Raw genomic sequence first — 27,005 nt, 5'->3', positions numbered from 1 at the left:
AGCTAACTGCCATTATTTGACCTGTCTTGCAGTTCCTTTAGAAAATCCCACAAGGCTTGTCTGTCTTTGATCTGACTTACAGCTCACCCACCATGATTTCCCTGGAGCCAACCGTTAATAAAGGCATTTACCTGAATCAGTGATAACAGTTGGGGGCATGGGGGGGGGGGGGACCTATAACAAGTAAAAAGATTGGCTTAGTAATCACACACTTCCAACATAGAAAAGTCCAGGAAAAATTTTTAAAAGACCAATGTGAAAGAGAGAGAGAGAGAGAGAGAGAGAGAGAGAGAGAGAGAGAGAGAGAGAAAAGATAAATTACTTACACCAGGCAAATCTAAACGTGTTACTTTACTTTTAATTTGGTGACCTAACCTTAGTGGTCAGGCCCTTAAAGGGCAGGAATAAAGCTTTCATTCCACAGTCCCTTAATTTAAAATGAGGGTGGTGGTGCTCGCTGACCCATCTTATCCAGACACTGCTGATGTTGATGAGAAGCTGGGCCTTGGGTGCTAGCCAAACTGCTATTTGTCAAATTAAAAAAAAAAATAAAAATAAAAGGTGGGAGTATTTGGAATTTTATATAGAACAGATTATTGTGAGCATGAACCGCAAGTCCCTATTGTGCCACAGAGCATAAAATTCTTTCTTCAAATTGCAGATTTAGGCAGACAGAGTGCAACATGGTTTTCACTCTAAGCCGGGATCTGGATCTGGAGGTGTCTAATTGGACGCCACGCATGGGCTACTGTGTTTGACTGGGAAGCCACTTACAGCCTTGGCGTGTCTAACTGTTCTTCTTCCTTTAAAAGAGAGAAAGAGGAGGAAGATGCACACTGTGTGTCCTTTGGCAGTAAATAAAGATAGAGGTTTCTTAAGGAAGCCCTATGAATCACATGGTTAAGGAGCCTCCCAGAGTGGTCAGGAACAATGTAGATGATTGCTAGGAATGATTAAATCAGGAAGCAGGGAAATGCACTGGGAGACTTCTTAATATTCATTCGTTTCCTGGGTTTGCAAAGTCAAGGCCCTGTTTGCTTCTTTTCCTCCAAGAGCCAAAATTCTTTGGCATAAACAATGACATTTTTTTTTAAAGATATATATATATATTATTGATTTGTTCAGAGAGGAAGGGAGAGGGATAGAGAGTTAGAAACATCAATGAGAGAGAAACATCAATTCCGCTGCCTCCTGCACACTCCCTACTGGGGATGTGTCCACAACCAAGGTACATGCCCTTGACCAGAATCGAACCTGGGACTTTTCAGTCCGCAGGCCGATGCTCTATCCACTGAGCCAAACCGGTTAGGGCAACCATGACATTTATTGATTCAACAAATATGTATTGAGCTCTGACTTAGTGCCAGGCATTATGCAAGGAGATGGAAATAGAGCACTATTGTTTGATTAAAAGCAGTTAATAGTGGCCAAGTCGTACAATGCAGAGTGAATGTGAGCTCACCTAGGTTGAGGGTTGGAGAATATTTCTCAGATATTCCAGATGAACCCTTACAGGTCTTCATTCTCTCCCTCATTTATTCCAAATGTCCATTGAACATCTACTCTGTGATAGGTGGAAGGAAATACCCAGTAGAGCAGAAGTAACTCCCCAAGCTACCATGTCAAGAACCACTTTTTCCATATTGCATCGTGTGGAGAAGGCTAGGCCTGACTGGGAAGGCATGAGAGACGTGAGCAGGGAGATAGAAAGGCTGGTGAAGACAGGCACACAGGAGTAGAGAGGGCAGTCAGGTCTGATTTACCTCAAAATCCTGGTCCCAAGGATCCAAAACCAATGATACGGTTTAGGTTTAAAACTAAATTTCTATACTGTGTGGACTCAGGAACATTTCACGGGGAAAAAAACAAAACAAAAAACTAGCCTGCCAGCTTATAAGGGGCTGTAACTCCTCCATGAAACATGATCAGAAAGTAATTCATTAATGTGAGGCAAGGCTCTTTACACCATGAGGAAGTGTAGGTCATAATCCAGAAGGGGCCAGCACAGATATATCTGCTCTCCTTCCCCACTCTCCATTGAGAGTGTCCTCCTGACACGCTCATCTTCAGGAGCATACCAAAGTTCCTCACAGCAGTCTGTACAGTTGTGCAGTTGTCCACTGATGGGTTCTACTTCCCTGTCAGTGTCCCGCCCTTTCAGTTCTACCACTTTACAACTTTGCTAGCATTTAAAGAATTTTTTTTTTCTAATTCAAATTATTGCATCATGAGTTTCTCATCACCCAAATCCATTGGTTCAGGAACATTTGCAAGGAGAAAGTTGGTTAGAGGGCACAGGTCTGACTTGTGCAACCATGGAGATTTAAAATAAAGAATTGTTGCCCGGCCAGAGTAGCTCAGTGATTGAGCTCTTACCTATGAACCAGGAGGTCACCATTCAATTCCCGGGTTGTGGGCTTGATCCCTAGTGTGAGGCATGCAGGAGGCAGCCGATCAGTGATTCTCTCTCATCATGGATGCTCCTATCTCTCTCTCCCTCTCCCTTCCTCTCTGAAATCAATATATATATAATTTTTAAAAAAATAAAGAATTGCTTGAGGGCCTGACCCATGCAGATAAAGGAGATGGAGAACAAAAGTCCAGTTGCATGGTATATTGGATCTAGCAAGGCGGGGAAAGAGACAAAGGCACACAAAGCCAACAAAATGTTAGGCTTCCTGTTGGCCCACATGTCCACTTCCTCATTCCCCTGTAGACCACGAGATCTTTAGGTCAGAGAATGGGAACAAAGAAGTAGAGGAGGAAGAATTTAGAAAGCACAGGTGGGACTAAGAGGTAGCCTGTAATGTTCCAGGCATTGACTCTACTGTATGTGGAAATGACAAAGGGGCTCTCATTAAAGAGGAAGTGGGAGAGTGAGGGTAACGGTGTGGCCAGAAGCGTGATGGGGAGGGGGAAGGGTGACAGGCCGGCACAGATGCTGAGGCTAAAAGCCACATCCTGAACGAATCATGAGGACAGCAAAATTTTGATCCCTTCAGATTACTAGAGATTTGCCTTTAAAAACAAATCAGAGAAGGAGATAAGTCTAAGGAGAATTAATAGATTCAAAGTGATTATATACTTGTTTCTTTTCTTTCTTTCCTTTTTTCCCCCTCTCAACTGTAGGAAGATATTTTGCTAGTAAGAGTATTTCCAGTTCCCTATGGCTAAATGGGTTGCATCTTTGGGCTTTCAAACACAACAAGTTTACTCCAGTTAATCTGTAGAAATAGTACCTTGAACCTTTTAATAGTCCTTACCCTACTATTTAAATAATCAATTGTATAATTTATGGTCGACAGCTTTTTTCTAAACTCTCTAAGAACAGGAATCATATATGAAATGCCAACAACCAGCACAGTAGGTGCACAGTAAATACTAATATTTGTTAAAGGAATGACTGAGAATGCCTGGGACAGAGCCTCAAGGAACTGTATGTGACAATGAAGGTTGAATGGAAAGGTTGATATGGTACAAGAAAGGGAGAAAGAGAAGTCTGGGTGGTAAGAGGAAACTAGCAAAACATGTTATCACAGAAGTCAGGAACAAAAGTATTTTAAGGAACACTTAATACAATGAAAACTGGATTCAGGGGAATGGAAACCATTGATGACTTTGACAAGGGTGATCTCCATAGCATGTTAGTGGTGAAAGCCATACTAGAATGGGTTGAAGAATGAATTTGAGGCAAAATATGGACCTAGTGTCAGCCCATTTAGGCTGATATAACAAAATATTATAGACTCAGTAGCTTATAAACAACAAAATATTTCTCACAGTTCAGGAAGCTGGAAATCTAAGATCAAGGGCACCATGGTGGCAGTCTTGTTAAGGCCCTCTTCCTATTTCACAGCCAGCACCTTCTCACTGTGCCCTCACATGACAGAAGGGACTAGGGGTCTCTGTAGGGTCTCTTTTATAAGGGCACTAATCCTATTTATGAGGGTCCCACCCTCATAACTTAAGCAACTCCCAAAGGCCCAACCATCTAATACCATCATCTTTGGGGTTAGAATTTCAACATAATGAATTCTGAAGGAACACAAACATTTAGACCATAGCAAGCAGTAAGGGTAGAAAGAAGACTGGTTTTTAAAGGGCGGAGAGAGGATGCTTATCTATGAATTCTTGGCCTCAGGGTAATAAAAAATTGATAAAGATGCAAATATTAGAAAACAAGGGAAGAAGGGTTTGAGTAAGGTAGTACGTAGAGAAGCACAGAGTACTGTGCCTAGGCCTGGCTCAGAGTAAAAAGTCCAGGCACTTACATATTGTTCTTGGGATTAGCTTCTCATTGGGTGTCTTGAGACTTAGTTCTGGCCTTCTCCCACTCAAACATATAGTAGAAATCTTTACAGGAGTATTTTTCTTTATTCAAACAAATCAGACTAAGTCAAAGAAAGACAATAGCAGGAAATTAGAGCAAGGCTTAAGGAATCACACCTTATCAAACATAAATTATCAACACAAATACCAAAAGCATAATAAGAGTGAAAGGCAACCCAGTAGGATAAGGTCAGTGATGTTTTGGAGTGTATAATTCTATTTTTATGTGACTTTTAGCTAGCTCCAAGCTCCAAAAACTCCGAATGTAAAAAAGAAATAAATACACATACATGCATTTGGAGGAACTTAACTCCCCTATTGATGATGACTGGGATAGGGTGTGATGAGCAGACCACTCTATTATAAAAGTATACATCTCTCTTTCTAATTAATAAGCAATTTGAGGGGTTGATACTTCAAGGCTTTGTGAATACCCAGTTTCCCACACACTTCACTTGATGGTTTAGCAACCATGGATGACCTTTCTCTAAATCAGTTATTACTTGGGATCTGTAAAATGATGATTTTTCATTTCTTCAATATTCCTTACTTCACATTCTTCTGAAAAGAATAGATTTCCCTTTTTTGACTTGCTCTCCCTTTTTGTTTCATGAGAGACTAAAATTCCCTTTTATTCAATATTTGATAATCAATTATCAATATTTGTTTCAACATTTTATTATGAAAAACTTCAAACATACAGAAAAGTTAGATGAATTTCATAGTGAGCACCTCTATATCCACTACCTGCATTCTACAATTAATATTTTGCTGTATTTGCTTTCTCACATATTTACTCATCTATGCTACCCTCTATCCACCCATCAATCCATCTATTTTTGATACAGGTTGCAGATACTTTACTCATGTTTTTTACTTTTGGTTCTCAATTTGTGTCAAACTTGGCCAGCAATCTCAGAACGCTTTTTGACAAGGATTGAATTTATTTACTAGATATAACCATCCTAGACAATATATGAAGTAAACATTTATAGTATATAAAATTGAGACCATGACTTAGCATATTAATGCTTTCTGTTGTTGTTATTGTTAATCCTTACCAGAGGATATCTTTTCCATTGATTTTTAGAGAGAGTGCAAGGGAGGGAGGTTCAGAGGGAGGAGAGAGAAACAATGTGAGAGAGACACATCGATTGGTTGCCTCCCAACCAGGGCTAGGGATCGAACCTGCAACCCAGGTACATGCCCTTGACCAGAAATCAAACCTAAGACCCTTCCCTGCTCAGGCCAATGCTTTAACCATTGGGCAACACCGAACAGGATGAATATTAATACTTTTAATCAGGTACCTGCTTCCAGAGCCAACATACTGCTGCAATCAGAAATTGGGCAAGCATTGGCCTTCATGGCAGCTGAATCTTACAGCCTTAGTAGAATGGTGCCATCAAGTGGACATTTCTTGCAGCGACCACTGCCGTGGTCTGGCACCTGTATTACATTGGTTAATTTGCATTTCATCTTCTAAATGGAACTCGGGACTCTGATGAAGTCAATGGAAGTCAGCCTCACACACAATTAAGCAGAATGCTTAAACATTACTCATTTGCTGTCTATTTCAAAAATCTACGTGAAGACGATGCTAAGGCCTTTACTCCTGGGTATTACTTGATTCCCCCCACTTATATTTATGAACAGATCCATAAATGAAACCAAGATATTCAATTACAAATAAGAAAAAAGATCCATATTCTCCCAGATGTACCCATTTATAGTTACCTCATAACTAAGAGATACTTTGGGTGAAGGAAGGGTGGGACTTCCACATAAGTGTGAGCGGGGAAAGGACACAGTCCATTCTATTCCACAGACCACGAGAAGGTAGAGCCCCTAGTTTGAAATGAACATTCAAGGTGCAAAAGCACCCTCACTCCATAGAGTTAATACATACAAGTAGTAAAAAGAGTTCATATCTGTTGCAGATATCTCAAAATATTGAAATTATCCCTCATTATTTTAATATTTTAAAATTATCTCAAGGCATTGAAATTAAGGTAGTTACTAAAACTTCTCACTGGACCTTGTTGAGTTTTTTCCTTGTTTTTAAATGTGTTGATAAAGATTCATATACACTATTCTACCACAAATTTATTTTAATAACTACTTCAATATAATTGGTTTTCTTTGAATCCTATATATTTCATTTTGTGTATTTTAAAATACCTAGAAAGTGGTCTAGAGGCTCCACTACCTATCCTGCATGAGAACATTTCCCAGAAGTTGCCCCCAGCATCAACCACACTGGCAGAACATTATCAACGCCACAGGGAGCCTGAGAAATGTATCTTTATTCTGGGAAATCTTAGGCTCCATAAAACTCAGAGTTCTGTTTTTAAAGGAAAGGAGGAAGAATAGATTTGGGGACAACTAGCAGTCTTATCAGGGTTATAGAGCTCAATAGATGTTAGTTAGATTCCTATTATTCATTATTATTTTGTCTTCCTTATCTTCACCTTTGCCCACTTGATCTGTCATAGACAAAACTCTTTCTAAATGCATTTCTAGATATTTCTGTGTTTCCTTTATGTTAATCTATGCCATTGGTACATCTCAAAACATGAGATTGTATTCCCCCATTGCTTCTTTTTGGACATGTTTATTGTTTGGGGGGGAGGGGGCATTGTTCTGTATTCAGCTTTGGTGGCTTAAGGTCATGACCACTGCATGTTTCATCTTCTTGGATCATCTTCAGTATATGCTTGTGGTGTGTTTGCTATATGACTCAATCACATCCAGTGATTGATTTTCAGGTATATGTGTTTGCTCTTAGCTCCTCTCATCATATTTTATATTGTGCTTTTAAAAAATCTTTTCACTTTATGGTTTATATCCTTTATTTTTGTTTGGTTTCTACTGACGACTGGTGTGGTTTTTTGTTTGTTTTGTCTTAATGGTTCCTTCATAACCAGCTTAAGACTATGAGTAATACAAAATTGGTATGTTTTCCACCTTCCATAATTTCTTTCTTTCTCTTCCGCCACTTGATTTTAACTGAATATATATCGTGTAGTGTTTACCTTTTTATCTTAAACACAGCTATTTATAATCTCTTTCAGCTTCCCAGAAATTAACAGATGAGGAAATGGTACTTTACCTGTGTACTTCACCTTCTCCCCCTTCTTTCCTTCTCCTTCAAGTAGTGTTCTGATCATCTTTCTATCTATCCCTGACAGAGAATGTTTAAAATTTGTTCTGAAATCCCTGGAAATGTTTTTTATTTTACTTCACTAATTAGATCCAAAATATATTATCACTCCTTTTGCCTTAATTTCTCCATCTACCATTTGTTTGGCTAAAGTTCTTCCTCTAACAGTGTTTTCAAGAAAGGTCATAGAAACCATATTCTATGAGTATATGCATACTTAAAACTTTTTATACTTATTTTAAAATTTTTCAATTACAGTTGCCATTTGCAGCAACATGGATGGACCTAGAGCAGGGGTGGGCAAACTTTTTGACTCGAGGGCCACAATGGGTTCTTAAACTGGACAGAAGGGCCGGAACAAAAGCATGGATGGAGTGTTTGTGTGAACTAATATAAATTCAAAGTAAACATCATTACATAAAAGGGTACAGTCTTTTTTTTCAATAGTTTTATTCATTTCAAACGGGCCGGATCCGGCCCGCGGGCTGTAGTTTGCCCACGGCTGACCTAGAGGGAATTCTGCTAAGTGAAATAAGTCAGACAGAGAAAGACAAATACGATTTCACTTATATATGGAATCTAAAAAACAAAATAAATAATTAAACAGAAGTGAACTCATAGATTACATTTATTTTTTTTAACCTGATGATTGTAAACCTTTCATTTTTCTCCTTTTGGGACAGAACTCTGCCACTTTTCCCTTTTTCTTGCATGGTTTTGTTTGCCCCAAGCTCACATGATCACAAAGGGAGAATGTTGCACCCAATTCAAAGCTCCCTTCAGAGCCTTCAGAGATGACAGGGAACTGTGGACAGGCAAGTGTAACAGTGCATCCCAGGCTTACCAGGTGGTTTCAGCCCACAGCACTGCTGCTCCCTACCCAGTCTTCAAACCTCACCGGCCGGCAAGAAGAACAGGAGGATTGCAGGGAGGAAGGGTCTAGCTAGCCAGTGCCCATTAACTCACAGTAAAGATTACATAAACCCAAGACCTGTGCCAGAAGGTTACGTGAACCAAGAAGGCCAGGAGCAATAGATAAAGATCAAAGGCTTCTGGAATATTTCTCTATATGGCCTTTGGAAGTGCAATCCTTCAAGGTACAGCCCATGCAATTTAGAGAACAACATTATAGAGAAATTGCCTTAAAATATTTGACATTTATAGCTTTGGGAAATTAAATAAATAAATAAATAAATAAATAGGGGAGGAATGATCTCAAACAATTTGGAGAGATCAGATTCACAAAACAGATATTGACTTTTACAGGCCAAATCTTAATAGAACAAAATGACTATACTAGTACAAGCCGCAGAGCAAGCAAGCAAGTGCCAAACTAAACCATAAAATTATATAACACAATAGTCAATGACCTCTGTGAGTGGCTCTGCAGCAGCTACACAGCCCCACAGGCAAGTAATGAGTGCTACATTCCCATATAACAGGGCACAGGGCCTCAAAATATTAAGGCTGGATTTGAACCCAGGTCTGACCATGGAACCCAAGCTTTATATTGCAATGCAGCATTAATTAATATAGGTAAGTTATCAATATTCCAAACAGCAGTCATCTTAAGGCACATGTTGAGCCACTCCCTCCAATCCCTTTACATGCATTTTGGAATCAAGCTACTATTTGAGGCAGTGGCTCTAGTCTAGTCTCCTTCCATGTTCAGAGAAATGAACGCAGAGAGGTTACATCACTTGAAGAAGCTCCGAAAAACAACCGAAATTAGAGATGTATTTCTAACACTTTTATTTATATACCTAAGGCTTAGAATATTAGAACATAAGGTAACCTTGTGGAGAAGTAGAGAAAGCAGTCCTATACCATTTGGTCTCTACTTAATTGTAGAGACACTGTTTCAGCTGCTACTAAAATCAGCTCAACAGCCCCTGAGAATATCTTCTCTATTCATTCAAAAACAGTATCGAGCATTTCTATGTCTGGGCACATGATATTCAGCAGAGAACAGGGGACAAAGTAAAGATCTGGCTTCTTCGATTAACAGGCGAGTGGGTGAAATATATAGACTTAAACAGTCCCAAGCTCAACTAACATCATATCCCCATTTTGATCTGGGGATTGAGACTTTGACATCCATGGCAATATTTAAGGCATCACTCCTTCTCAGTATGTTCCATGTTGACTGTTTCTAGGAAGATTGCTTAAAAGGTATACAGAGAAGTGAAAATGATAGCTAGACAGATACATATATACATTCATATACACATACATATACACATACGTGCATAATACAATAAACAACTTTAACCACCAATCTAAATCTGTTCTGGCGGTATGCCTTCCAGCTAAGACATATTATCAAACACCTCATAGAATTCACTGTGAAGTATCAAATGCTAAAACCAGTTGAACATCTTCATAGCAACTCCTCAGTTTCCATGTCCACATTACATTTGCCCACTGGGCCGTCCCCATATTCCACAAACGTACATGATCTATGTCCCACCAAAGGTCAGGATGAAAGTCTCCCTGGGGTATCAGTTGCCATTCTTGCCCCAGTCCTCAAGCCCGGCTGTATCCCCTCTGCCATTCATACATTCAGAGCAACGCCAGGCCATAGCACTTTCTATAAAGAAGGGGGAACAGAGGCTCTCCTGTCACAATAGAAAAATCCTGGTCACAAAACTGAGAAATGGAAGTCACATTGTGAATTCTGGGCCACCGTGGTGGGAGAGACTGAGTGAATGGAGCAGACATATTGGAAGGAAACAAAATGTCAAACTAACCACAGAGACATGACATGTCCACAAATGCAAGAGTGTCCACTCACATCGTTTAAAGACAGAATCTACTTAAAATCAGACTGCACCGTGGGGCTTGAAAAATTCTGGCTTGCGAAATGACTTCCAGAGCCCAAATTTGTTCAAAAGGGGCCGCGAGCAATTCTGGAATCTTTCACCACCTCTTTCATTTCTACTCTTGTCTTTTAGGTCTAGGGTCAAATCAAGTTTCCTAATCAAAAGGGAATTTACTTTGTAGGTATACCACTGTGTCTACACCTCTCCAAAGCCAAAGGGCCTTGGCCCAAGGGCGCAAAACTCTGCAGACACAATGTGGCCTGAGATCCCATCTCAGCTATTTCTGGTTGTGCAAACCACGTCAAGTGATTTACTTATTTTTGCTTTAGTTTCTTGATCTGTAAAAAGAGGAAACTTTTTACAGACCAGGAAACTCATCTCACAGGCCTCTTAGGGTCAAATAACAAAACCTTTAAAGGGTTTAACCTAGTATATCAGGCTAGGTGCAAATAAAAGCAAAACCCAAAAGACACAAAAGGAGAAGTTTGTTTCCTGCAGATTAAAGGCTGGAAGTGGGTAGTACAGAGCTGGGGTGGGAGCACTGCTCAAGGCTCTCCGGGACCCAAGTTCCTCCCCACCCCAACTCACCACTGTTATCACTAGGATGGGCCCTTGTATTCTTGGTCCAGATGGAACCATCCACACACCAGGCAGCAGGACAGGAGAAAAGATCAAGGGGACAAAGAGTACCTGCCACTTCTACAGACAGTCCTCGGGTTACATCCGATTCGACGAAGGTCGTTTCACGGTTACGTGGCCATCTCCCATTTATTTATTTAAAAAAAAAAAAAAGTTCCGTCATTTTGACGTGTGTACATATGTGCTTTTTTATTATTATTATTTATTCACCACAAGTAAAGGTCAGGAATTGTTATCTTTCTTTTAAATTGTTTTTACTGTTTCACTTCATTACTGCTGTGTGTGCTCCGTGTGAGTGGCGTAGGTGCTTATGTAGGTGGGTTCCGACTTAACGGTGAAAATCGTGTTATGTTGCCATAGGAATGGATCTCCGATGTAACTAACCCGAGGACCTACTTACTGTACTTACATTTCCTTGGCCAGAATCTAGTGAAATGGGACTCTAGGAAATGTAGCCTTTATTCTGGGTGGCCATGTTTTCAGCTAAAATTCTATAGAAGGGGGCATCACAAATAGATTAGGGGGAGGGAACAGTTTTAATAATTTCCTATATGCCAGAAGTTATAATACTGTTTAGAAACTGAATACAAAGAAGAAATCAATAAAAAGGGCTCTGTCCATCTGTACTCCCCGTAACACCCACAGTGGGCCTGTAGTTGCTCGAGCAGCATGGAGAATGCAACGTAAAAGAGAAAAGCCCAGGCACATGTACTCCTTGGTCAAGGACCTGCCCTTCAGAGGGGCTCTATCCGGAATCATCACCCTCAGGATGCCAGCAGTGAACGTTGGTTTGAGAAAGTAAAAGTGTCGTGCTGCAAACTGTTTAGAAAAGCTCATACACACACATACCCCGAGTTGAAACGCACTCTGTGGAGTGACAGGTTTGCACTTAGAACACAGTCAGGATTGCAGGAGTCCAGGAGACTACTAAACTGCTAGTAATCTGAATTGCTAACTAGATGGGGGGGGGGGGGGAACAATGGCCTCAGAAGTAATTATGAGCCACCTATTACAGCCTCACAACTCCAATTTGAAAAGAAGCTGAGAAGCATGTGTTTTAAGGGTTATTTTTCAGGCACCAATCAACACCCACACAACACTCCCATTATTTCTGTTGGAAATCCTCAAATAGGATGCATTTTTCTTCCTGAAAATGCTAAAAAGCTAAGATGCGCACTCTACTGGGGGTAAAACAACCCCATTACATGTTACAAAATACATTCAGAGGTACCCTTGTCATCATTCATGCCCACTCTGCACCCCCACCTCATACACCATCCTTTCCCCTCTCGGCGCACCCGCCCCGCCCCGCCCCGCCCCCCCCCCCCACCACCACCACCACCACCACACACACACACCCCTTACTCTTTTTTTTTTTTTTTAACTCTGAAAAGGCAGGCTCCACCCTTGTGTTTCACAAGGAAGCTTCAGATTCTGCCACCAGGTGGCAGGAATCATCAGCATCGAGAAGCTAAAGTTCCTCATGGAACTGGAAAATGTCAGGATTCTGGAAGGAACCATGAGAACACCCAGTCGAAGCTGTGTTGTATAAATGGGTGGACTGAGGCTTACAAAGATATGACCTGCCCAGGGTCACACTTGTAATTAGGGACCCTAAGGACCAGCCCCTTCTATTACCTGTGTCCCATTTTTCTACCAACTCCAGTTGGATTTTATTTTTAATGTTTTATTAAAGAAAATTTCAGCATCCATGAAAGTAAGAATAGTAAAATGAGTCCCTAAGTACACATCAGCCAGCTTCAGCAATTAGCAATATTTTGTCATCTTTTTTTATTATACATATTGTCCCTGCACACCTATCAGATTTGATAGGAAATACCAAGAGATACCACATTGCTGTACCAGTTAGTGCAATATTAAAATCACTGTGGCTTATTAATGTAACAAATAATTGTTAGTGTCTGCTAAGCACAAGGAATTATGCTAAAGTAAGATATAAACAGCTAACACAAAAGAGCATTTTGGCAACAAGACTTATGCATAGGTCATGTATGTGCTGGAAGTTAGATTTTATGTATGTGCTATATTACAGAGGCTGCAGAGAAAAAGGAGATGGGAATGTAAACTGGTATAGCCACTATGGAAAACAGCATGGAGGTTCCTCAAAAAATTAAGAATAGAGTTACCAGATGACCCAGCAACCCCTCTTCTGGGTATCTACCCCCAAAATTTGAAAACATTTATTCACAAAAACGTATGTATCTCTACATTCATTGTAACATTATTCACAATGGCCAAGACATAGAAACAACCCAAGTGTCCTTTGATAGATGATTGGATGTGGTACATATATACAATGGTGAATACACTCAGTTGTAAGAACAGATGAAATATTGCCATTTGTGACAACATGGATGGACCTTGAGAATATCATGCCAAGCAAAATAAGTCAGAAAGAAAAAGTTAAGAACCATATGATTTCATTATATGTGGGATGTAAAACTGAAAGCAACAAATGAACAAATAAGAAAAACAAACAGATAGAGAACCAAGATGGCGGCATAGGTTAACGCCGGAGTTTGCTGCTTTGAACAACTACTTCAAAAGTGAAACCAAAAAACGGAAGGGACATCACCCAGAACCACAGGAACGCTGGCTGAGTGGAAGTCCTACAACTAGGAGGAAAGAGAAACGCATACGGACACGCAGAGGAGGCGCAGTGCTGAAGTCAAATTCTGAGGTGCGGAGTGCGCGGAGCGGGCTGGCGGCGGAGGGCGCGGTTGGCGTTTTCAATCGGGAGGGAGTCACAGACTCTGAGCTCCAGATCCGGGCGAGTCTTTAGGGACCGAGACTCAAACGGGAGAAACGGGACTGTCTGGCTTCGGTCAGAGCGAGTGCAGCTTTCTCTCCGAGCTTTGCAGCGGGTGCTGGGACTCAGAGAGGCAGAGCCCCTGGGGACAGAACTGAGAGCCGCCATAACTGCTCTCTCCGGCCCACCCTGTTGATCCTGTGCAACCCGCCCCGCCCAAGCCCTGCACAGAGGCATTTGCCGGATAGCCTCAGGCAAAGGCTAGATTAGCACCTCCCTAGAGGACAGAAGTTCTCTCACTGCAGACACAGCTGATTCTCATAGCCACTTGGCCTGGAGGTCAAACCCTCCCTGGTATTAACTATAAGACTGCGCACAAAGACCACTAGGGGGTGCACCAAGGAAGCATAACAAAATGCGGAGACAAAGAAACAGGACAAAATTGTCAATGGAAGATATAGAGTTCAGAACCACACTTTTAAGGTCTCTCAAGAACTGTTTAGAAGCCGCCGATAAACTTAATGAGATCTACAAGAAAACTAATGAGACCCTCGATGTTATATTGGGGAACCAACTAGAAATTAAGCATACACGGACTGAAATAACGAATATTATACAGACTCCCAACAGCAGACCAGAGGAGCGCAAGAATCAAGTCAATGATTTGAAATGCGAGGAAGCAAAAAACACCCAACCGGAAAAGCAAAATGAAAAAAGAATCCAAAAATGCGAGGATAGTGTAAGGAGCCTCTGGGACAGCTTCAAGCGTACCAACATCAGAATTATAGCGGTGCCAGAAGATGAGAGAGAGCAAGATATTGAAAACCTATTTGAATAAATAATGACAGAAAACTTCCCCCACCTGGTGAAAGAAATGGACTTACAGGTCCAAGAAGTGTGGAGAACCCCAAACAAAAGGAATCCAAAGAGGACCACACCAAGACACATCATCATTAAAATGCCAAGAGCAAAAGACAAAGAGAGAATCTTAAAAGCAGCAAGAGAAAGAAACTCAGTTACCTACAAGGGAATACCCATACGACTGTCATCTGATTTCTCAACAGAAACTTTGCAGGCCAGAAGGGAGTGGCAAGAAATATTCAAAGTGATGAATACCAAGAACCTACAACCAAGATTACTTTATCCAGCAAAGCTATCATTCAGAATTGAAGGTCAGATAAAGAGCTTCACAGATAAGGAAAAGCTAAAGGAGTTCATCACCACCAAGCCAGGATTATATGAAATGCTGAAAGGTATCCTTTAAGAAGAGGAAGAGGAAGAGGAAGAAAAAGGTAAAGATACAAATTATGAACAACAAATATGCATCTATCAACAAGTGAATCTAAGAATCAAGTGAATAAATAATCTGATGAACAGAATGAACTGGTGATTATAATAGAATCAGGGACATAGAAAGGGAATGGACTGACTATTCTTGGGGGGGAAAGGGGTGTGGGAGATGCGGGAAGAGACTGGACAAAAATCATGCACCTATGGATGAAGACAGTGGGTGGGGAGTGAGGGCGGAGGGTGGGGCGGGAACTGGGAGGAGGGGAGTTATGGGGGGAAAAAAGAGGAACAAATGTAATAATCTGAACAATAAAGATTTAATAAAAATAAAAAAAAGAAAAACAAACAAACAAAAACATGTACACTCAGACAACAGTGAAGTGGTTATCAGAGGGTAGGGGATGGAGGGAGTAGGAAAGGGTAAAGGCTCTCAAATATATGGTGATGGGAGATGGTTTGACTTTGGGTGGTGGGCACACAATGCAATATGAAGATCATGTATCATAGAAATATACACTTGGAACCTATATAATCTTATTAACCAATGTCATCCCAATTTTAATAAAAAGAAAGTTTTCTAGGCACCACTCATTGAAAGAACATATATTTGTTTGGCTCTGAAATTTTATTTTTGCAAACTGTACTTTGTTTTTAGAATGAAGAAGGCATTAATAAAAACCAGAACACATCAGGAAACAACTCCATAAGGAATAGAGTTGTGCAAAACAGCGAACATGTAAATGCCAAACAGGTATGGCCCGAGATTGGTGAGTGAGTCTGTTACCATGGTAACCACTGTGTGACAGCCACCTGAGAGCTATGGGGACAGAAAGCATGGTGCTCAGCTGGCACTCAGAGGAATGAATTAAGAGGTAATTAGAGTGTATAAAACCAAGTCATGAGGAAAACATTCGTGCCCAAATAAAGGTCTTGTTTACATACCTGTCCTCAGAATTCTCTGATGGGGAGAGTACCCAGGCTTTCTCTGACATGTCACTACTACAGGTTTCAAGCTCCATCCTGTGCAGAAAGCATGGGCTTAAACAAAGGCATTTTAATTTTAAGGTAAAGGAGGCAGACAAGAAAGATTCTAAGAGATGGTTGTAAAACTGTGTCCATCAAGCCCTGGGGCTCCTCAGTGACACCTAAGTTACATAGCAGTCCGAGGCGCTCCATCACCATGCCACTTCTGTTTCTCTTATATGTTGGATCTGGGTAGGATCTCATTTGAAGAAAGCCTTCTGCTATTAAAAGTGAGCAAATTCTCCCTGTCAGTCATCCTTTTTTGTTGTTCTTTTTAGTAATTCTGGCTCTATAGTAACTGCCTAGTATGGAGCCATTTCTTGGGGGATAGTTATTCTCATGATAAAAAGAATAACTTGTTTGAATTAGGGAAAAAAGAGGAAAATTATTGCAGCAAAATTTGGAAGACAAAAAAAGTGACCTGTAATTTCAGAAAAAAATCAGTGCATGGTCTAAACAAGATCATTTCCATTTTAAGGAAAATCTTGTAATAAGGCAAATACTATATACATCCACATGCATATGTTACCTAATTGGGATCATGCTATCCATATTATTACTGTCTATTTTATTTACTATATTATAAAAAGTGTCCATTTCACTAAATATTATTCAACAAAGAAAGAGAAAACAAGACTCTGTCTGCATAAAACCTGCATATGGATGTTTATAGCAGCTTCATAATCACCATATCTTGGAAATAACCAACATGTCTTTCAGTGGGTGAATGGTTCAATGAATTGTGGTCCATCCAAACAATAAAATATTCTTCAGCACTAAAACCAAATGAGTTGTCAAGCCATGAAAAGACATGGGGGAACATTAAGTGTCTATTACAAAGTGTAAGAGGCCAATCTGAAATGGCTCCGTAGTGTATGATTCCAACTCTATGACATTCTGGAAAGGAAAACCATGGAGACAGTGAAAAGATCAGTGGTTGCCAAGAGGGGAGGGAGAATGAATAGGAACAGGAATTTTAAGGCAGTGAAATGACTGTTTATGATGGTTGATACATGCTATTAAATACTTGTCCAAACCCATCCTACATAATAAAATCATAGTACGCAAATTGTCCCCTCAACCAGGAGTTCCTCCAGAAGTTCGACCAGGGGGGCGGGGCCTGCCAGGGAAAGGGAGGAAGTACCAGGCCAGCAGCCGCTAGGGACCCTACCAGTGCATGAATTTCGTGCACTGGGCCTCTAGTAGAATATAAAACTGTTAAACAAAGATCTTTGTGGCCAAAAGATTTTCTGAAAGAAAGGGTTTATTGAGCCGTGTGCCAGCCCAAAAAAGGACCAGGTCCTGGGGCACCCAGACCAAACCACCACCAGCAGAGCTAGATGGACAAGACAACATTGGCACCATCCTGAGGCCAAGGGAGCTCTTTTATACAATGAATTTGGAAAGAAAGATGTAAGTTGTTTTAAAAGATTTTACATTGGCTGTAGACAGGGGTGGGGCAGGAGAAGGGGAAGCAAAGAAAGTTGTGGGATAGGTACATAGTCCATAAGGAAGAAGTGTTTGCTGCCTTTGGATTGATTGTAGGCAACAGTCCAGAAAGGGTCCATTATGCCTAAGATTTTCTTTCTAGCATCTCTGTTCCAATGTTTGATTTCTAGGGTGAAGAGCAGATCACCATTGAGCAGGATTCTCTAAACGAAGAAGATGAGGAGGATGATCAAGTGATGCATCCAAATGGGTACAGGCTTAAACCATAGAAATAACCACACCTACCTCCTAAGCAAATGGTTTTGCTCCTTTGTGGGGTTTTTTTTTGGGGGGGGGGGTGATATGTTTTTATTGATTTTGAGAGAGAGGGAGAGAGAAACATCTATGTGAGAAAGAAACATCAATCAGCTGCCTCCTGCACACCCCCTACCTGGGATCAAGGCCAAAACTAGAGCATGTGCTCTGACTGGGAATCGAACCAGCAACGTTTTGGGTGCATTGGACAATGTCCAACCAACTAAGCCACACTGGCCAGGGCACTCTTTTGTTTATCCTCACCTAATTTTTTAACATTTATTATTAGAGATGATCACCACCACCAATCCTATTTCCTATCATTTTCAGAAAAATTAATGGAGTTCTACGATAATCAATGTGGAAAATTTAAGTTGCTTATGTCCTAGAAACTGAATATCCAGGATGGTCTTTTAATTACAGGTGTAAATTACCAACTAATTGCTCCAGTCCACAAAAAAGTAATTAATTCGTCTTCTCAATGTTAATCAATAAGCAATTGGTTTCTCAAAACCCAATCTACTTGTTATTACTTTGAGGTATCCTGAAGGTATTCCAAGTCTTTATCACCCTGTGAGGTAGGAGAGGCAAATTATATTATCTTTTTTGGGGGGTGGGGGGCGAAAGGAGGGGGAGACCAGGAAATGAAGTTCAGAGAAGTGACTTACTCAAGGTTAGTCAACTAGAGAGGAACAAAGCTAACTTACAATTTCAGCCTCTGTTTCCTAGTCCAAGATTATCTGGTACTCTATCATAAGACTCAAATATTTGTCAATTTTCTAAATTCCAATTTAAAGTTAATTTAAATTCCTAAGTCTCTGAGGAACTTTGCTTTTATGAATCAGAGGATATCTCTGGAGTTGTTCAAAATTAGGATTGAAAGATCTTGTCACATATACCCCATCAAGAAATATTTATCACCTGAGCTTAGGTCCATCCTTCCTTGCACTTCATGACTCTCTGACCCTGGGAGCTGAGAGTCTCCAGGATGGTCAGATAACTCAGGTTTCACTAATGTTAATGGGACAAACAACCATGGGGTGGTTGGAAGTGGCTCAGCCCAGATAACCACACGGCAGAAGCATCTATTTCTAGCTACTTTATTTTATGCAGTGTCAGATTGCTTTAATGGACTACACACATTCCCTGCAATTAAAAAAATCTGATAAATCCAACCTAAAGTAGATGGATGTTTCCTATGAAATGTTGCCCTCCACCACTGCTACTTTTTAACACTATATCCACAACTGAGGATAATGTATTATCCTCAATTAGATGTAAAAACTTAGTCTTTACTGCACTTCTATTACCTCAACATTTTCTAGAATAGTGTTTCTAATTCTCAGTGCACACATTCACACACATACGTAATGACAGAAGTCTCATGAAATAACACCTGTCATCACTAAAGGTGATCCACTCTGACATGTCCTATTGCTTTTAGTGATGGTTATCATTCACAACTCACTAATGGGTCCCCACCCACAGCTATAAAATACTGCTCCAGAGAAGCAATATGCACCCCCATTTCATTTATCCAGTAATGTAGCAAATGCCTAATGTCCAAGATGCTGCCACCATAGGACTCTATTCTCCAGGAGGTCAGTCAGATCAAGGCTTCATAAGAAACAAAATAAAAAAAGACAGTAGGGCAAAGTGCAGGAGAATGCCTCTGTCTGAGCATATACAAGAAGGCTTTGTAGAAGCGAGAACTTGAGCTGAAACTTGAAGGGGGCTGAGGCTTGGATATGTGGGCATTACTGTTATGGAGTGAATTCCCAGACAAAGAGCCACAGAGTCAATTGGGTTCAAATTACAGCCTTTATTCACAAATTCGAATCCGGGCTCAAGCCTTAGCTGACACAGCAGCAGACAAGAGCCCTGAGCATCAGTTGTAAGTTGCTTTTATCCCCTGGTTCTGGGGGGCTATTTTGCAAAAGCTAATTGGCTAATCTTTAATCTGCAAAAGCTATCTTTATTTCGGGGTAACTGGCAGGATATGGCTGGTTGCCTTGGGCCCGAGAAGCAGGATGTGCGGGTTTGCAGGTAAGCTAGAAAAGCAGCTGGCAGCTGTTGCAAACGGGGTCACACAGCTTTAAAATTTTCCATTCCTCTATAATTAAGTCTATTGTTCCTGACGTGAGGTGCTTCCTACAATTACTGCTGGAAGGAAGGGAACCAGAGGCACCAACCAAGGGGGGAGATGTCCCAGGGGGAAGCTGTGTCCTTTGAGGTCCTGGAAATTGGGATCTTCTACATGGACAAGAAGTGCCTGTTTTAGAAATGCTATTCAATGGCCTGGAAGTGGCAGTGGTTACAAGTGTGAGTAAATTCCTTCTGCCCGCCCTCAGGTGGGAGGAGAGGCCTCGGTTCGATGTGGCATTGAGGAAAGAGGCACCTGCAGGGAAGCCAGGTTTCAGAGCAGGTGTGGAGGGACCAGCAGCTTCCCAGGAGAAGCAGAGGACAGTTGTTGTGGGTCCAGCCCTGTGGCCTCTCCAATCTCACTCACTGGTGGTCACGAGAAGTGATCGATCACATGCACACGTTGCTCACACACTACCCACCACCCCGCAACAAAGCCCTGAACAGAAACAAAGACACACCAACAATTCTAGAACTTTCTGAGGAAGCTGCATAACAACCTACTGGTTAAAGCTCTCAAATCCACAGAATCCTGCTTTACATTTCAAGCACTCAATGAAGTCTGTCAGCTTCCCACTACCAGGTGTGGTGAGCAAGGACAGGAAACCACCACATTGCTCAAACTTTGTGGAAATAAAGAGATGAGAGTTGATTGGATTTTTTTTAAACAGCATTTAATAACGGTGGCTTAAAAGCTAATGGAGGCCCTCAGGGTTCAGGGAGAAACAGTCTCGTCCGATGTATTATTTTCAGCTTTTGGTTAGTTATCAATCTCCCCCGCTTTATTTCCAGGAACATGTTTTCTGTATCTCTGGGATCTCTCAGTGCTTGGCACATCCATTCAGCAAAGGTGAATCCAAGCCATGGCTGAGTTTAGCCTACCATAAAATGAGTTTCCCATTTCCATTTTGTAGGACATACGCTTTGCAAATTTGTTTGTTTACTTGCTTTATTTACAAAGGCTCATCTAGCTTTAGTATACGGGTTTACTTCATTTTTTGGCATTTACTTCTGCCTGCCATTTTGCTTTCGTTTTGTTGCAGGTGTCTGGCAAGGAAGTATGATGCAGTTTGTGGTTTTCGTAGAAAACACAGAACCACCATTCGGTATATCATCTGGGGCATCTTATTAGCAGGTAAATAACAAAAGGAAATGGGCTATCAGTGTCTCTCTTTGAGGGTCCCCCAAATATTATGCTGAGCTTTCTGTGGAAAGGAAGTAAATCCTTTCTTCCCCATGGACCCTCATGAATCATCCAGAGAAGCAAACCCAGAAGGCCCTGAATTGCAGGCCTCAGCCTGGGGTACCTATCCAGATAGCTCCCCGTCTGGTTAACTTCGTTCATTTATGTCACCTACTCTGTGGCCTTTGTTATTGTGATGTGGATTTGAAAGTTGGTCAACCCAAATCCAAGTAACTGGAAAATAAGGTAATCACAGGTAGGACTCTACTTGCAGGAGGAAAAGTAAGCAGTAGGTGCTTTATGTGGATACAATGCTGGGAGCTGCCTAGGACCACGCAGCCCACTCCTCTTGCCAGAAGGCAGAGAACTGTCTACAGTTGACTCTTGTTTTTTAAAAAAATATTTTGTTTTGTTTTTGTTTTTCTTTTATTTTTGTGTGCATTTTTTCTACCTTTTACAGTTGAACCTTGAGCAATGCAGGGGTTCAGGGCACGAACACTCCTCATCCTCCACCACACAGTCAAAAAATCCACATCTAACTTTTGACTCCTCAGAAACTGTACTAATAGCCTATTGAAGAACCCAGGCCTTACCAATAACATAACAGTCAATTAACATATTTGTGTGTTATATGTATTACATACTGTAAGCTAGAGAAAAGAAAATGTTATTAAGAACTTAAACTACATTGACAATTTATTTTTAAAAATCCATAGATAAGTGGACCCATGCAGTTCAAACCTGTGTTGTTCAAGGGTCAATGTACACAGAAGAGCAGGTTTTTTGTTTTCACTCCCTCCAAAGCCGAGGGCTCCACCCATTTATTTATTTTTTTAAGACAATTTTCTTTCTTTTTTACACCAAGCAACTTACAGAGCTACTGCTTCGGGCTCCACCCATTTAAAGAATACCCCTATCTAGAAAACGTGAACTCTACTGCCCAAGTCTATAGATATTAATCCAAGAATGCTGCACCCTCAAGGGCAGTGGTTTTGCTGGTGCTCACACGGCCTACACAGGGAAGAGCAGGGTTGTAAGTGTCCTCTGAATGGGGCCAGGAAGTATTTTACAGGCCATACATCAAAACCACACATCTCTGCCTTCATAGTACAAAAGCAAACAGGCATGCATGGCTGTGTTCCCAGGTGACTTTATTTATAGAATACAAATACAAATATACAAATACAACTGTACTTGCTACCTGCAAAAACAAGTGGCAGGCCAAATTTACCTTGCAAACAAAACTGTTTGCTGACCGTTAATGGGAAACCTTGTTGTTCTTATTCTAGAATCTCCTTTCTAAAAAAAAACAAAAACAAAAACCAGCCACCTTGATTACTACCTCCACCCCTTTCCTTTAGAGATTCTGTGGCACTTAGCAATTTTCCTACTCAAGCTTAGGCAAAATGTGAGCTGCAAACTAGGTGAATCAATGTCTTTTTGCCAGTGGTTGCCTCGACACCTGGATTTTCTCTGGTAGAAGTCCACCTGCTGAGTCTGGATGGATACCAGAAAAAGGTGCTTAGTACTAAGTGGGAAACCCGATGACTAAGCATCACGATTTAAGAACTCAGAAGGTTACATAAGGAAAAAAGATCTAGGACCCTGGTCTCGTGGCATTCATGGTGAGATTGTTAGGGACGTATCATCAGATGAGACAATAGCCATATCAAGAATATGAGGAGCACTCTTGTGTTCAGTGGTTTGTTCACTGAACCTGCCCTTGGCTGAGCCAAATCAGCGCTGGAGGCTGGTCTCCAACCAGTGTTGGTGATGTTCACTGTCTGCCTTTGCTTCCTGGACAGGCTACCTGGCCATGGTGATTGCAGCCTGTGTGCTGAATTTTCACAGAGCCCTTCCTCTTTTCGTGATCACCGTGGTTGCCATCTTCTTTGTGATCTGGGATCACTTTATGGCCAAATATGAACATCAAATTGATGAGTTCCTATCTCCTGGCAGAAGACTTCTGGACAGCCATTGGTTCTGGCTGAAGTGGTAAATGCAGTTGGTTCTCTTATTACAGTTGAGAGGGGTGTTAGTTTTTCCAACTGTTTCAAAAGTTTGTTCTGAAATTGCTTCCTCATTTATGGGATATTGTAGCTAGAAATAACCTAGGGGGTATCTGTTAAAATGCCTTCCAACCGAAGGACTTGTATGCATGCATATAAGCATAACCAATGGACATAAGACACTGGCAGGCAGGGGAGGCCAGGGGATTATCAAGGGCGGGGGGGAAAAGGAGACATATGCAATACTCTTTGTAATACTCTAAGCAATAAAACAATTTAAAAAAATAAATAAATAAAATGCCTTCATTTTACAAATAGTAAAGCAAAGCTTAGATAAGACAATGACTCATTTGAGATGTATTCAAATGTCCCTATAAACTACCTTAATTTCAAGTGCTACTAAATGAAAAATTGGTGTCCAATATATGGGATGATTCTACTTGGGAAGGTGGCTTCCTGCTCTGGCCTCCTTGGGAGAAAAATCCTGTAAATTCCTAAAGCCAACTTTTTCCTATAGGACCCTGTGTCCTGCCGGTGGCCACTCGGGGCTCTCCCCCGTCTCTGTCTATGGGACCTCCTCTCCCGCCAAGTGCCCCTACTGGGTAGGATCCAGAACCAGTTTTCTGCGGCGTGGCCATGTAGGATCTGCTAGGAAACGTCACATATCCTTGGCCTAATAAACCAGGATTGTGCAATACAACACAGCACCCTTTCTGGCTCTGCCACCCAAGTCATGAGTCAGACTTGTCATACCTGCCAGATTCCCCAGAGAGTCATAACCCAGGCTAAACCTAGCTCTCTAAGGCTTGGGTAAGTTCCCTCCACTGCAGAGAACACATTTCAAGTTCTCCCTTAAAAGGTATCGCCTCACCCATCTCCCAAAACAGAGGTGAGGACTCCCAGGAGATCTCTCAAAGAAGTCACCACACTTCTCTCTCCAAACATGCTTTCTCCTCTCTAACCCCTTTATAGATCCTTGAACCGGCCAAGAGCCATAAGATTTGTGGAGTGAGGGAGACATGTTGCTTAATATTTTGGCTATTTGCCTGTATAGCCACAACCAGAAAGGACCTGGTGCAATGTCTAGAAGCACTACTTCTGGTGCCAGGGTGTGTTGCTCTTGTTTTTGTTTGGTGGTTTTAGCTGATTGAGATTTTCAAGTCAGCACAGAACATGACGCCCATGCCTCTGTGCTGGTCTCGTAGGGTGATTTGGAGCTTGCTGATCCTGGGGGTTATTTTCTGGCTGATCTTTGACACTGCCAAGCTGGGCCAGCAGCAGCTGATGTCCTTCGGGGGCCTCATCATATACATTATCCTGCTATTTCTATTTTCCAAATACCCAACCAAAGTAAGTACAAAAGCGATCTTTTTTGTTTGTTTCTTTTCCCTTTTTCCCCCTCATGAATAAATTGCTCAGATTAACGAGTGTGAGCAAATTGAACTGTTATTCAATATTTATCTCACCTTACTCTTACATTTTAAATGGCTAGGGCACTCTTCTTCCTGAACTTTCATTGTACAGTTGCTCTCTCATTTTTCACTTCCAGAGATTTTTCAGTTACACAACCAGTGAGATGTTCTCTCCTGTCAAGTCCAATCGCTACTCATGTACTCCACCTTCCCCTGTGAAACACACATACAAAGAAAACTCATCCATTTTTATCCAGATTTCCCCAGACCAGCAAATAATCTAATAGTCTACCATTGAATTCCGCATTTTATCACATTTCCATTTGAAATGTAGGCTGTTTTACCCCAAAACTTTGTCCTTGAACAGTTTTGTTCTTATGGAATTCAATTCTCCTCCTTGCCTGTAGCCCATTAAATGGGCAAGAATTCTGAGACATTGAAGCTTTTGCATATGATTCATATGGGCCAACTCTGGAAGATTTTACTGGCTGAAAGATTGACCAAAGGAATAAAAAAAGTCGCCTAATATGATTCCACTTGTTTGCCATGTTCTGGTGAACGTCTCCACTGTGTTCTATGCCTCCAATCCCATAGTTCTTTGCAAGCCACTCATCTCTGCACCAAAAATGAAAGCAGATGATTGTCCATTACCGCTGTACTCTCTGGGTCTGCATTAGAGTTAATTGGTGCCTTTTACAGTGAAATGAGAGCCCCTCAACAGGGTGGAATTTCACTTAATTCACTTACAAATTGTCAGATCAACAAACCTGGGGCACACAGAGAAGTCATGTTCTGCCTTTCCATTTTCCAGGCAGGGGAAGTAATGGCACATATCTAATATGAACAGCATGGCAGGAAGGCCAGGTCCTTCCTCCCTTAATGACCCTTCTAAGCCTACTCTTGTGACTAAGTTAATTTAGCATGACATAATAGTTACATACTCTCCCAGGACGGAAGCCTTCAAACTGAGGATTAGGAAGAGAGGATGCAATCCTGAGATGTTTAGGTCTGATTCTATCAAGGGATTCTCTGCTCAGGACCACTTTGGCCTCCCACAGAAAGCCAGTCATAGGCTGCTCTCGTGAGAGAAGCTTCCAAGGAAATAGTGATCCTATGGGCATTGATGCTAAGTTCAGTATTCATTTTCTAATGAGAAATATCTCTTCACCTTTCTGCATAGGTTTACTGGAGGCCTGTCATTTGGGGACTTGGGTTACAGTTTCTTCTTGGGCTCTTAATACTAAGGACTAAGCCTGGATATATAGCCTTTGATTGGTTGGGCAAACAAGTTCAGGTAAGTTGGGTTCAAATGAACACCTTGCTTTTAGAATGCTTTTTAACATTTGGATATAATTTTCAAGACATGTCAAAAATAGGTTTATTTGTCTGCATTAGTTGACCCAAATTTTAATTCTGTAGCATGAGTTAGACAAATAATTTGGCTTATGTAGAATATTAACATCTGTCTAGTTTATTAATAGTATGGGTGTCCCTTATCCATATCATCTACTACATCACACCCTATCCTGATTGCCCCCTTTATTCTGCCCAAAGAGTTTCACATTTTTAAAATAGTTCCACAGATAGAGAAGAAGCAGGCTTTCTTTGCATCTAGTGGTAACTAGTGCCACCTATGTGCCATTTGTGACTTGCTGGAACAATTTACCACGCCTGACTCATTCTTGAGCATTCTGGAGTCAGATTGAATGTCAGAAATGATGGGAAATCTGTATGCATGTAGAGTTCAAAAATACACTTCCATCCCTAGCTGGTTTTGCTCAGTGGATAGAGCACTGGCCTGTGGACCAAAGGGTCCTGGGTTCAATTCTGATCAAGGGCACGCACCTTGGTTGCAGGCTCCTCCTCGGCCCAGGCCCTGGTCGGGGCTTGTGCAGGAGGCAACCAATCGATGTGTTTCTCTCTGTCTTTCCCCCTCTCTTCCAACTTCCCTAAAAATCAATGGAAAAATATCCTCAGGTGAGGATTAACAACAACAAAATACACTTCCCTGCCATCCACTGGAGAAGTGGGGGAAGCTGGGAAATTAACTTTCCAAGTCTATCCACCAAATCCAACAAGCGTGCTGGGCCCCCACCTCTGCAGAGCCTGATAGGTCCTACGCATGGTAACCGCCACTTCATTGGCTGTAATGACCTTCTCTTTTCCTTTCTTCAACTCAGACGTTCTTGGCGTTCACAAATGCCGGCGCTTCCTTTGTCTTCGGTGAGAAATACACGGACCACTTCTTTGCATTCCAGGTAAAGCCAAGCTGCTTTTCTATGTAGCCGCTTTCTTCTCAGTAACGGCTCAGTCTGTGCAGTCGTTCAGGTAGGACCTAGCCCACCACACACCAGGTGTAAGTTGTAGGTGCACAGCATAGTGCCGCCCTTTTTCATTTGCAATGATATCTGAAGTCAGTGGACTGCAAACGTTTTACTTTGTAACCACAGCCTTAAGGGGAACATCTAGAGGAAGCTGGA

General features: G+C 41.4%; 1 protein-coding gene across 1 annotated transcript in view; it reads left to right on the top strand.

Annotated features, from left to right (window-relative positions):
• The window catches only part of SLC28A3 (solute carrier family 28 member 3), a gene marked incomplete at its 5' end in the record, with an annotated part of 57,862 nt that overhangs the window by 11,524 nt on the left and 19,333 nt on the right, over positions 1–27,005 (top strand). The window contains 7 exons of the mRNA XM_081102912.1: positions 15,669–15,764; positions 17,656–17,735; positions 20,965–21,056; positions 22,910–23,099; positions 24,319–24,463; positions 25,706–25,819; positions 26,706–26,783. Of these exons, the coding sequence (XP_080959038.1) occupies positions 15,669–15,764; positions 17,656–17,735; positions 20,965–21,056; positions 22,910–23,099; positions 24,319–24,463; positions 25,706–25,819; positions 26,706–26,783 (795 nt within the window). The remainder of the gene's footprint in view (positions 1–15,668; positions 15,765–17,655; positions 17,736–20,964; positions 21,057–22,909; positions 23,100–24,318; positions 24,464–25,705; positions 25,820–26,705; positions 26,784–27,005) is intronic.

This window comes from Myotis nattereri (assembly GCF_964212035.1).
Source record: "Myotis nattereri genome assembly, chromosome: 12".
Taxonomy (NCBI): Eukaryota; Metazoa; Chordata; class Mammalia; order Chiroptera; family Vespertilionidae; genus Myotis; species Myotis nattereri.
Note: the sequence above shows the minus strand (reverse complement) of the source record. Positions and strands in the feature narration are given on the sequence as shown.